Source organism: Anomaloglossus baeobatrachus, chromosome 1 (genome assembly GCF_048569485.1).
Source record: "Anomaloglossus baeobatrachus isolate aAnoBae1 chromosome 1, aAnoBae1.hap1, whole genome shotgun sequence".
NCBI lineage: Eukaryota > Metazoa > Chordata > Amphibia > Anura > Aromobatidae > Anomaloglossus > Anomaloglossus baeobatrachus.
The window spans coordinates 543,423,467-543,436,746 of NC_134353.1; the positions used below are offsets into that span (position 1 = coordinate 543,423,467).

The 13,280-nt window shown below is 47.3% G+C and overlaps 1 protein-coding gene across 3 annotated transcripts in view; it reads left to right on the plus strand.

The window, feature by feature from the left end:
- Positions 1-12,611, plus strand: part of RAD23B (RAD23 nucleotide excision repair protein B) — a 49,019-nt gene extending 36,408 nt beyond the window's left edge. The window contains exons 6-10 of one of the 3 annotated variants that reach the window (XM_075316692.1): positions 6,788-6,915; positions 8,498-8,639; positions 8,860-8,987; positions 9,120-9,293; positions 11,127-12,611. In XM_075316692.1, coding sequence (XP_075172807.1) covers positions 6,788-6,915; positions 8,498-8,639; positions 8,860-8,987; positions 9,120-9,293; positions 11,127-11,240 — 686 coding nt within the window. In that variant the 3' untranslated portion in view covers positions 11,241-12,611. Of the gene's footprint in view, positions 1-6,787; positions 6,916-8,497; positions 8,640-8,859; positions 8,988-9,116; positions 9,294-11,126 lie in introns of all 3 variants that reach the window. The other 2 variants (XM_075316700.1, XM_075316686.1) reach the window with 2 other exon arrangements.
- The last annotated feature ends 669 nt before the right edge of the window (positions 12,612-13,280 follow it).

Here is a 13,280-nt window from a genome sequence, read left to right on the forward strand (position 1 = left end):
GGGCTCTGGGAGAAGTGGGATCCTAACCGGTCACCATGCACTGGGACCGGGCTCCCTCCGCAGCCCCTGGGGGAATCTGACGGACAGGAGATCGGGTATCGTCAGGGGACGTCAGCGGTGAAGGCCCTGCTACTCTGAGGTACTCTGTGTCCCCTTGGGGACGGCGCATAGAGCGCCTGTGTTACAGAAGCTGCAGCGGCTGCTGTGTGTTTTGACACCTCCAGCTCCACCGCCGGGACTACCGCGCCGACCGCGCCTGTTTGCCGGCCGGGTTACTAACTTTAGTCCCCGGCTTCTGCGGCCTAGTACCGCATACTCCCGCCCCCGGGCCTGCCAGTCAGGGGTAAGGGCGGGACGCTAGACTGGACGTCAGCAGTGAGGGCTGGAGCATACTAGGTATCCTCCTCCCCCCTCACTGAGCACTGTGGGGCACCAGATTCCCGCACTTTCTGAGGCACGCCCACGGCTCCCTCCTCCTCTGAGAACGCTGGCAGCCATTGCTATCTGCACTTCTACCGGTGGAGAACTTCAGACCGAGCTCCACAGCTCTGGGAGGCCCAGGCAGGGAATCTGGTGGACACACAACCGTTGAGGGCGGTCGGTAAGCCGCACCGGTTACCTGGTGCTGGCCCCCCCGGGTGCCGAAGAGTATATATAGATATATCCATATACTGTATACATTGCTCTGTTCGGCCGCATTATTTGCTTTTGGCTATATACCCTCACTGATTGCTCTAAGAGGAGACAACAGCATGTCGTCCGCAAAAAGCAAGGGTGCCAAGGCACAGGCTTATTTTGCAATCTGTACCTCTTGTGCGGCTATGTTACCTGCAGGTTCCACCTACCCTCATTGTGTGCAATGCTCGGCCCCTGTGACACTCACTCAGCCGGAGCCTCAGCCACGGGTGGGACCCCCGGCCCAGGTAGAACCACCGGCTACCACTGTCCAGGTGGCAGGGACAGAGTTTGCAGTGTTGGCTGAGAAACTTTCTGAGTCACTTTCACAATCCATGGCTCAGTCTATGGATAGATGGTCTGCTAAGATACTAGAAGCTTTGCAGTCCAGACCTGTAACACAGGCCCCGGGCACTGTTGATTCATTGCCCCCAGGCCCCCCTCGGTCGAAGCAGCAAAGTGCTCCTGGGGTGACTCCTAGGTCCCACGGTGAGGACTCCGACACGGACCGCAGTCCCAGACCGGCTAAACGGGCTCGCTGGGAGCTTCCCTCGACTTCTTCACACTGCTCAGGGTCTCAGCATGAGGACTCTCTGGAGGATGAAGCGGAGGTGGCAGATCAGGGCTCTGATCCTGACGCTGCTCTCAATCTTGATACACCTGAAGGGGACGCCATAGTAAATGACCTTATAGCGTCCATCAACCAGGTGCTAGAACTTTCTCCTCCAGCTCCACCGATTGAGGAGTCAGCTTCTCAGCAGGAGAAATTCCAATTTAGGTTTCCCAAACGTACACGGAGTGCGTTTTTCGATCACTCCAACTTCAGAGATACAGTCCAGAAACACCGAGCATTTCCGGACAAGCGCTTTACTAAGCGCCTTAATGACACACGTTACCCCTTCCCCACTGACGTAGTTAAGGGTTGGGCTCAGTGTCCAAAAGTGGATCCTCCGGTCTCTAGACTGGCGGCTAGATCCATAGTAGCAGTGGCAGATGGTTCATCGCTCAAGGATGCCACTGACAGGCAAATAGAGCTCCTGATGAAATCCATCTATGAAGCCATTCGCAGCCGTATGGGGACTCCAAGCTATCTCAGCTTGTCTGTCTGAGATTAATGCAGTCACACGTGCCTCTACTCCGCAGGTTGTGTCTTTAACCTCTCAGGCGTCGGCTTTTTCGTCCTACGCCATGAACGCCGTCCTGGACTCTGCGGGCCGTACAGCGGTAGCATCTGCCAATTCAGTGGCAGTTCGCAGGGCCATGTGGCTACGCGAATGGAAGGCAGACTCTGCTTCCAAGAAGTTCTTAACCGGTTTGCCATTTTCTGGCGACCGTCTGTTTGGCGAGCAATTGGATGAAATTATTAAACAATCCAAGGGAAAGGACTCGTCATTACCCCAGTCCAAACCAAACAGACCTCAGCAACGGAGGATACAACCGAGGTTTCGGTCCTTTCGGCCCTCAGCCACGTCTCAATTCTCCACGTCCAACAGGCCACAGAAGGGCCAGAGGAACTCTGCTTCATGGAGGTCTAAGTCACGTCCTAAAAAGACCGCCGGAGGAACCGCCCCCAAGGCGGCCTCCTCATGACTTTCGGCCTCCCCAGACCGCATCCTCGGTCGGTGGCAGGCTCTCCCGCTTTTGCGACGCCTGGTTGCCACATGTCCAAGACCGATGGGTGAGAGACATTCTGTCTCACGGTTACAGGATAGAGCTCAGCTCTCATCCTCCGACTCGTTTCTTCAGAACATCTCCGCCCCCAGAGCGAGCCAATGCTCTTTTTCAGGCGGTGAACACTCTGAAGGCAGAAGGAGTGGTGATCCCTGTTCCCCTTCAAGAATGTGGTCGCGGTTTTTACTCCAACTTGTTTGTGGTGCCAAAAAAGGACGGATCATTCCGTCCCGTTCTGGACCTCAAACTGCTCAACAGACACGTGAAAACCAGACGGTTCCGGATGGAATCTCTCCGCACCGTCATCGCCTCGATGTCCCAAGGAGACTTCCTAGCATCAATCGACATCAGGGATGCTTATCTCCACGTGCCGATTGCACCAGAGCATCAACGCTTCCTGCGTTTCGCCATCGGAGACGAACACCTTCAGTTCGTGGCACTGCCTTTCGGCCTGGCGACAGCCCCACGGGTCTTCACCAAGGTCATGGCAGCAGTGGTGGCAGTCCTACACTCTCAGGGACACTCGGTGATCCCTTACTTAGACGATCTTCTAGTCAAAGCACCCTCCCGGGTGGCATGCCAACACAGCCTGAACACTGCTCTGGAGACTCTCCAGAGGTTCGGGTGGATCATCAATTTCCCAAAGTCAAATTTGACACTGACCCAATCGCTCACTTACCTCGGGATGGAGTTTCATACTCTCTCAGCGATAGTGAAGCTCCCGCTGGACAAACAGCGTTCACTACAGACAGGGGTGCAATCTCTCCTTCGAGCCCAGTCTCACCCCTTGAGGCGGCTCATGCACTTCCTAGGGAAGATGGTGGCAGCAATGGAGGCAGTTCCATTTGCGCAGTTTCATCTGCGTCCACTCCAATGGGACATTCTCCGCAAATGGGACAGGAGGTCGACGTCCCTCGACAGGAACGTCTCTCTTTCTCGGGCAACCAAAGCCTCTCTTCAGTGGTGGCTTCTTCCCACTTCCCTGTCGAAAGGGAAATCCTTCCTGCCCCCATCCTGGGCTGTGGTCACGACGGACGCGAGTCTGTCAGGGTGGGGAGCGGTCTTCCTCCACCACAGGGCTCAGGGAACCTGGACTCAGACAGAGTCCTCCCTTCAGATCAATGTTCTGGAGATAAGGGCAGTGTATCTAGCCTTAAAGGCGTTCCAGCTGTGGCTGGAAGGCAGGCAGATCCGAATTCAGTCGGACAACGCCACGGCGGTGGCGTACATCAACCACCAAGGCGGCACACGCAGTCGTCAAGCCTTCCAAGAAGTTCGGCGGATTCTGCTGTGGGTGGAAGCCACAGCCTCCACCATCTCCGCAGTTCACATCCCGGGCGTAGAAAACTGGGAAGCAGACTTTCTCAGTCGCCAGGGCATGGACGCAGGGGAATGGTCTCTTCACCCGGACATGTTTCAAGAGATCTGTTGCCGCTGGGGAACGCCAGACGTGGAACTAATGGCGTCCCGGCACAACAACAAGGTCCCGGCATTCATGGCACGGTCTCAAGATCACAGAGCTCTGGCGGCAGACGCATTAGTGCAGGATTGGTCGCAGTTTCGTCTGCCCTATGTATTTCCCCCTCTGGCACTGCTGCCCAGAGTGTTACGCAAGATCAGGTCCGACTGCCGCCGCGCCATCCTCATCGCCCCAGACTGGCCGAGGAGGTCGTGGTACCCGGATCTGTGGCATCTCACGGTGGGTCAACCATGGGCACTACCAGACCGACCAGACTTGCTGTCTCAAGGGCCTTTTTTCCATCTGAATTCTGCGGCCCTCAACCTGACTGTGTGGCCATTGAGTCCTGGATCCTAGCGTCTTCAGGGTTATCTCAAGAGGTCATTGCCACTATGAGACAGGCCAGAAAACCAACGTCCGCCAAGATCTACCACAGGACGTGGAAGATCTTCTTATCCTGGTGCTCTGATCAGGGTTTTACTCCCTGGCCGTTTGCCTTGCCCACTTTTCTGTCTTTCCTTCAATCCGGATTAGACAAGGGTTTGTCTCTCGGCTCTCTCAAGGGACAGGTATCGGCGCTTTCCGTGTTTTTTCAAAAGCGTCTAGCCAGGCGTCCGCAGGTACGCACGTTCCTGCAGGGGGTTTGTCACATAGTACCACCTTACAAGCGTCCGCTAGAACCCTGGGATCTTAACAGGGTGCTAACGGCTCTTCAGAAACCACCTTTCGAGCCGATGAGGGATGTTTCTCTTTCACGCCTTTCACAGAAGGTGGTCTTCCTAGTGGCAGTCACATCACTTCGGAGAGTGTCTGAGCTAGCAGCGCTGTCATGCAAAGCCCCCTTCCTGGTGTTTCACCAGGATAAGGTGGTTCTGCGTCCGGTCCCGGAGTTTCTCCCGAAGGTGGTATCCCCTTTTCATCTCAATCAGGATATCTCCTTACCTTCTTTTTGTCCCAATCCAGTTCACCAATGTGAAAAGGATTTGCACTTGTTAGATCTCGTGAGAGTACTCCGACTCTACATTTCTCGTACGGCGCCCCTGCGCCGTTCTGATGCGCTCTTTGTCCTTGTCGCTGGCCAGCGTAAGGGGTCGCAGGCTTCAAAGTCCACCTTGGCTCGGTGGATCAAGGAACCGATTCTTGAGGCCTACCGTACTTCTGGGCTTCCGGTTCCTTCAGGGCTGAAAGCCCATTCTACCAGAGCCGTGGGTGCGTCCTGGGCACTGCGGCACCAGGCTACGGCTCAGCAGGTGTGTCAGGCGGCTACCTGGTCGAGTCTGCACACTTTCACGAAACACTATCAGGTGCATACCTATGCTTCGGCAGATGCCAGCCTAGGTAGGCGAGTCCTTCAGGCGGCAGTTGCCCACCTGTAGGAGGGGGCCGTTTTACGGCTCTTTTTATCGAGGTATTCTTTTACCCACCCAGGGACTGCTTTTGGACGTCCCAATTGTCTGGGTCTCCCAATGGAGCGACAAAGAAGGGAATTTTGTTTACCGTAAATTCCTTTTCTTCTAGCTCCTATTGGGAGACCCAGCACCCGCCCCTGTTCCCTTCGGGCTGTTGTTCTTTTGTGTACACATGTTGTTCATGTTGAATTGTTCTTTGGTTCATGGTTTAGTTCTCCAAACATCCTTCGGATTGAGTTTACCTTAGACCAATTTATAAGTTTCCTCCTTCCTGCTTTGGCACCAAAACTGATGGGCCCGTGATGCACGGGAGGGTGTATAGGCAGAGGGGAGGGGTTACACTTTTTAAAGTGTAATACTTTGTGTGGCCTCCGGAGGCAGAAGCTATACACCCAATTGTCTGGGTCTCCCAATAGGAGCTAGAAGAAAAGGAATTTACGGTAAGTAAACAAAATTCCCTTCTTTGGCGAGTCTGTGACCAATCTTCGGCTTCTCTGTGGACACCAGGCTTCTGTTTCTGGACATGTGCCTGAAGCCCGGAAGCATACAGCAAAATACAGAAGCACACTGAGGTGTAAAAAAAAAAATAATTTATCCACGAGATTTACAGAGGGACAGCAATGACCCCAGCGCTTACAAATCATGTTATCGTGCCCACAGGGGAGCGATAACATGATGAATGGGACGACTAGTATGAGGAAGAAACAACCATTTGACTAGCATGAAACTTGTATTCATATGGAAAACCTAATTTAAAGGGAATCTGTCCCCGTTTTGAGCTTTGAGTTATTAATCCAGGCATGCAGGTTGTATACAGCCTTAAATCATACCTGTATGATCTTTTATTGTTTCGATCTTCCAGGCTATGGGACCTACGCTTCTCCAGTGTTATAATGGTTCAAAAAAGACCTAAGCCCATCTAGTGTTCATTATACAAGATTTCTCCTCCCCTTCTCTTCAGTATGACTTTGACGTTAGGTGCGCTGCTGGAAATCCTGCACCTGCGTATTCTCCCTTGAATAGGTCTGCCCTTCTGTAGGCACGGTCATTAATTTTGATGTATACAGGCGCCGGGGAGTCACTGTAACCTCCCAGTGATTGCCTGCGCTCAGAAAAGGTGAATACCTCCCTGCACGCAGACACAGTATGGTTTCCTAAGCCCTAGTTTAATAAAATCCTGTTAGTCAGCGTGCTCTCACAATTATTGTATGTATGACTCTACCCCCCAATGAAGAGAAGGGGAGGAGAAATCTTGTATAATGAAGTCTTGTATAAGTCTGCTACTTCTGGGTGTCCGCCTGCAGAAAGTGTAACACCCAAAAATGGTGCAAGACAGAGCACATGCTGACTCCGCCTGCTCCATTATAGTCAATGGCCCCGTCGGCGTATGCATCCGAAACACATTTTGCCGGGGTGTTAGGACGGAAGCTCCGACGGGACCACTGAAGGAGGTAAAAACGAAATGTGAAAACAGCCTAAGAGTACTGAAGTGATATGTAGGAGTTATGAACAATCGGGTAGAAAGTTGAGAATTCGTGCTGTCCACTGCCTCATGTCATTCCCGTTGTTTCAGTAACAGGCCAGTCATATGAGAATATGGTGACAGAGATCATGTCCATGGGCTATGAACGAGAGCAAGTCATTGCGGCCCTTAGAGCTAGTTTCAATAACCCTGACAGGGCTGTGGAGTACCTTCTCATGGTAAGCATGTCCTCTTCTTATCACCATTACACGGTATGAACAAAAAAGTAACCCTTCATTTTCTTATCTTTTCACCGTTTTCCACCCACTCTGCGGTACTTGCCAATATGTGAAGTTTATCATAAGAGGCAGTTTTGCTGGAAGTTGCGTCACTGAGATTTATGACAAATTTACCAGTATGCTACAATAAGAATTTAGCACATCTGAGAATAGCCACATTTAAAGATGCAATTCATAAGGCTATGTTCACACAGTGCATCTTTTCTAACCACAAAGATGCAGCGTTTTTGGCCCCCAAAAAAGGCACCCGCGCAAAAACTCATAAAAAAACAGCATGCGATTTTGCTGCGTTTTTAACCGCATTTTGCTCATTGCATTTTTCAAGTTAAATCTATTGACTGGAGGGCTCAAAAATGCATAAAGACTTGACATGCTGCATCTTCAAAAACGCAGCCAAGATGCAGCCAACAAAAGATGTCCAGTGTGGACAGCAGACTAGAAATCTCATAGACATTGCTGGGGGAAGGAAATGCAGGCATTTAGGTGCATCTGTGTGACCTCAGAAACACAATAAAAGATGCATTGTGTGAACATAGCCTAAATCTGTCCAAGGCTACATTGCCACGATGAGCTTTTAGTGAGTTTTCGATGTTGCAGAATTTCTGCACCATTTTTGTACCCATTATGTCAATTAGATTACTTCTGGGGGTTTTTTTCCATGGCATTTTTTGTCTGTCATGCTTTCTTTTTGATACTTCATGTTAACTAAATAGTGGTAAATAAAGCTGTTAAACCACTCCAGGTTTTTTTTTTGCTCTTTTTCCACTGCTGGGGTGGCGCTTTAAATGTAAGTCCCCTGCTCCCTGTATTATACTATTATACTCACCCTCTGGTGGCTTCATCTTTCTTTTTTTTTTTTTTTTTTTTTGGCCCCACTATGGTTTTGCAGCGCTATCTTGTACCCAACACTTCTGGCTGTCTGGTATTTGCATCACAAGTTCTCAATGCATTTCTGAGAGCCAGAATGATGCTCTCGTACATATGCATTGCTTTGTGACCTCTGGCGTGCTACATGAAACACTGGTCACAAATCGCCGAGAGCGACTGGAGTGGAGGCAATAGAAGATGGAGCCACTTTGTGAGCTTGTGACATATAACGTCTGACTTCCAGCCAGTCAGAAGTTACAATTACAAGATGGCACCGCAGGACCAGAGTGGCGTCGTTTTAAAAGGTGAAGACGAGATGAGCTGACTGTGTAAGTTCGGCAGGGTCAGCTGGACTTTATCTAAGGGTCAGTTGGGTGCCTGGATTTGACCTGAACCCCAATGGAAGTCACTGATCGGGTCTCCGCCCACATGCAACCTGCTATAAACAGATCACTTCCGGGGAAGTGCTAGACAGTAGATGTGTACTGTATATTGAGCTTGTAAGCAATATTTTGAAGCTGGATAACACTGACACCTGTATTAGTTAATTGGTATTGTCGATCTTGGATAACTATTTTACGCACTTGCATAACGACAATTAAGAGCTCAAGTGTGAAATTATCCATTGTTACGTTGTTTCATTTTCCCATTTCAGGGAATTCCAGGTGATCGAGAAGGTCAAGCAGTTGCTGACCCACCGCAAGCAGTCAGTAGTGTTCCTACTCAGCCTCTCCCTACAGTAGCTGGGGCTGGTGCAGGTGCAACCTCTACTACTCCTTGCACACCTTCTACTGGAGGTAAGATTTGGCTATATACAGCATCATTTCTCAGGAAACAGTAAGTTATGCTGTAAATAGGAACCATATGAATGCTACTTTCTATATTGATTGCTTTGTGGAAAACCAGGGTCTGCATGTACCTAACATTAAAATTCACTCAGCCAAATCCTACTAATTGCATTACTCTGTGGCATTGAATGTGCAATGTATGTACAATATTTATTTATTTTATTTCTAGGAAATCCCCTTGATTTCTTGCAGAATCAGCCTCAGTTTCAGCAGATGAGGCAAATTATTCAGCAGAGTCCCTCTTTATTACCGGCACTTCTCCAGCAGATAGGACGGGAAAATCCCTCATTACTGCAGGTAACATCCTTTTTGAAAAGGAACACGCACAACATTTTACCTACTTGGATATTTTCTCCTTGCGGCCTGTATAGCATGATCGTAGAAAGATGTGCAGAGGTATTTAATCTTTGTTATCTTCAATAACAGCAGATTAGTCAACATCAGGAGCAGTTTATTCAGATGTTAAATGATCCAGTCCCAGAATCGGGTGGACAAGGTGGGGGAAGAGGAGGAGGAGGAGGAGGAGGAGTAGCAGCTGAGGCTGGAAGTGGTCATATGAACTACATTCAAGTCACACCTCAGGAAAAAGAAGCTATAGAAAGGGTAAGTAAATGATTTGTCATTATACAAAAACCTAAACATGGTGTCTGATTTGCAGAAGGATCTGATTCAGTATACCTTGTTTGATCTGTTAAATCCACGCTCTTTGTGTGCCTAAGTCCAGTAGGTGGTCCTAAGCAGTGATTGACAGCCTTCCTTTTAAAGATAGCGGTCAGTTATATCAAGTAGAACTGCCTCCATGACTTCAAAGGACTGAGCAAGCTGAGATTATAATCCTGTACAAGCAGTAATGAAGGGCATTCCACAAAGCGAAAATCCACGCTGCTCCCTCCTGCTATGCACCATGTTTCCTGTATTGCACACCTCTTTTTCAGTAACTCGTACAGTAGCTTGAGATTTACAGATACCCACTCAGATGCATCTTTAAGAAAAAAAATACATTTGGCATAAACGTGAACTTATGACAGCAGATACTTGGAATTTGGGGTTGCCTTGAAACCTTCATGGACAAGCAACGTCATCTGAGATGGTCTTTGGTACTTTTCAGTTTTTGTAGACCACTTCGAGCCATTGTAGTAAAATTCTGAGCTAAAAGAAAAACATGACTGCTGAGCTCTCAAGATAGTGTCTGCCTTTGTCCCTTTCTAAATTTTCATAGAAGATGATGTTGGATGTAGAGCTAAACTTTGCAAATATGATTAGGCTAGATCATTAAGGCTGGGGCTACACACAGATTTTAGTGGTGATACAAGTCCAGCAGCTAAGAACTTTAACAAACAAGTCTCTGTATCACTGGAAAAGCTAGTTCTGCCTTTCTAGGACGTGAAGCGGTACCCTAGGCATCAATATGTGACCTCCTTTCACCGGCATTACGCTTTAATTTAGCAGCTAAAACTAGCTATCTTTGGTCGTGCGACCTGTGTCACATTTAAAGTGCTGTGAAGCTGCAGACTGAGGGTTGTCGGTTTTAGACCTCTACTTATCAGAAACTTTGTAATCTGAGCACCCACGTAACACCCATCTTTTCACCAGTCAGACCTCCACCGATATGGAATTGATCAGCCATCCTGTGGATAAGTGATGACTTTGTTCTATTTCAAACATTTAAACTCACAAAGAGAAAATCTAATTTGACGATAGAGACCATGGGCCTCAGGCTAGTCTTGCTCCTCCCAGTGCTGCTGTGCATGGTTCATTGTAGATCTGGACTGTTTTGATCTCCATCTATGGTCTTCAGCCGCTTCTTCTAATTTCTAACTACATTCTATCTGAAAAATAAATAATCGTGTATAATGCTCATCAAGGTTATGTAAAATCAGCAGAGCAATTTGTGTAGCAAAATGTGTGAAAACAAAATATAACCTTTAATAAATATTATCAAAATATATGCGGTGCATGACGCGTCTGTCATACACACGCACCGGCTTTGAGCTCCTGCGCAGGCGCACTTTGATCTGCCCTGCTCAGGGCAGATCAAAGCATTGTAGTGCGCCTGTGCAGGACCTGAATGCCGGCACATTTGTATGACGTACATGCGTCATGCACCGCGGCTTCAGAATAAGGAAAACCAAGATGGCCGAAAAGGAAGGTGCCAATCCTGGAGAACGGCGCCACCCATCCAAGCGTTGTGCACCGGAGCGACCTTCTAGGTGAGTATTATAAAGTGTTTTCTATGTTATACCCAGCGGCCTGGGCTCTTATATACTGCATGTTAGAATGCTGTATATAAGATACCAGTGGTGGTGGCTTCAGCTTATAGGGCAAAAAACGTTGGAGGAAGGGGGTCACTTTATCATGGTGGTTGATTTCTGCACCCCATCGGAGTGTATGGATAGGCTTGAATCTGACTGTTTTCTTTTTGTTTCTACTTTCCAGCTAAAAGCACTAGGATTCCCTGAAGGACTTGTGGTACAAGCTTATTTTGCATGCGAGAAGAATGAAAATCTTGCGGCCAACTTTCTCCTACAGCAGAACTTTGACGACGATTGAAAAGAAGAGACTGTATTTTTTATCTCACTTCACACCAGTGCATTACACTAACTTTGCTCACTGGATTTACTGGGATGATTTGGGCTCATATCCACAATATTTGGTGTATGGTAGTCAAGGGTGGGGTGGGTTAGGGAAATCTCAGACAAGCTAGGACATAAAGCATCAATCTGCTATAATTGAGCAGTTGCAGCGTTCAGCGTGTATTATGGTAAAGCTAAAAGAAAGCAAATTACAACCAAAATCCAGCTTCAGCAGGCATTTATTCCCTTCTGAAAATATCTAACATCTAGATACTATTTCTACTTCACTAGTATTCATAGATCCAGAAATTTAGTGTAATGCCCTGCTTTCCATTTTTCCGTCTAACATTGCTATAGCAAATAGCCTGTGCTACCTGGAGATCGGGTTTTTTTTTTGTTTTGTTTTTTTTTTGTTTTTGGTTTTATTTTTTGGTTTCTTTTTTTTTTTTTCCCCGGTAACACTGGATTTTGACCTTTAAAGAAAATTGTGAGATGTAAATGCCAAAATAAAAATAGGTGATTATTTGCTGCTTCATTGAGTAATTACAACAAAATTAGTGCACAGGAGCCTGGTAAATGCTGTGAACGTAAATTTTAAAGCTGTTTCTTTCCATAAAATCATATTTGCTGATATTTAAGGAGAACCCACCCCCCCCTTCCCGATCAATAAGTGTGAAGTGGGCACTTTCTGTTCTGACTTAGAAAACAGTATGCACACAGGAGGTTTACTTTTCTGTTTTGTTGCCGTTTAGGGGATTGAAAACCAATATGGTTGCTTTCTAACTGCTCATTTACGTCAATTTTCCATTGCAGTAAAGGTTTTAAAAACAGTTGTTGCATGTTTTTTTTTTTTGAGGGGGGGCTTTTTGTTGATACCCACTACGTGTGTTGAATAACATATCCCTCCCCCCCAGTAATTACTTGTTTTCCATGTCTGCTGAGAATGTGCAACCCCTCCTCTATACCTGTCTGGCAAATTTTAACCCATACTTATCCTAGACCTTTGTAAACAAGTCAACTATCATTACAAGCTGCATATTGCAAGATTTACTTTTATTTTTTTTTAATTTTTTTTTATTTTTGCAATCTGTAATCTTAGTTTCATCCCCCATACCATAGTCAATTAACAAGTCCTTCTGCTTGGAAGAAGCTGGCATGACAGGGCTTGAGAGGTCAACACATCCTCTGTTCTTTTCAGAGAAGGCATGACATATAAATGAATTGTAAGAATATCTGTGTATGTACTGCTTATACATTGGGTAAATGGACAGATGAACAATCAGCGGAAACAAAAGTATAACCCAAAAAAAGTTATGCACAAAACATTAAAATTTCTCCTTGTATAGTGTTTGCTGCTTATTCATTGATTGCTGCGTGTTTTGTGTGATCGTGTTGATGCCTTGAGAGCCAAGGTTCTTGCAAGTTTGGGGTCTGCTTGCACTTTTATAAGAAATTTGTATTTAGAACCATCATTTTCTCAATATGTACAATGTTGTCCATTATAGTAGCAGCATATAGTTATACAGCTGGTGAAATAAGAATTTAACAGGTCACAAATTCCGTAAGTAGATATAGTAGGTCAGGGGTGGGGAACCTTATTACTGCCGGGAGCCGTTTGAAAATTTCTACCAGCCTTCGGTGTCCGCACAAAATTTTCAATGTGAAAATTACCTGGCCACATTTGGTCAAACAACTCACCCTACTGTGGTGGTTGGAGCTGCTTCTCTTTGGTGCGGCGGTTAATTTTCAGTGATATTGATCATATTGCTTCTCACAACTGCTTTTCCAGGATTGTCCTTGGTCTGGAGCACAGTCAACTCTTTGTGATAATAAGATTGGTAAATCATATACATCACATAACAGACACTGGGACTGCTGTACATACATCACAGGAGGGGCTGGGACTGCTGTATATACATTACAGGAGATGACCCAGCCCCTCCTGTGATGTTATGTGCCTTCACTGTGATGTATATGCTCCAGCATCTCCAATTTGATGTATATGCCACCAGCCCCT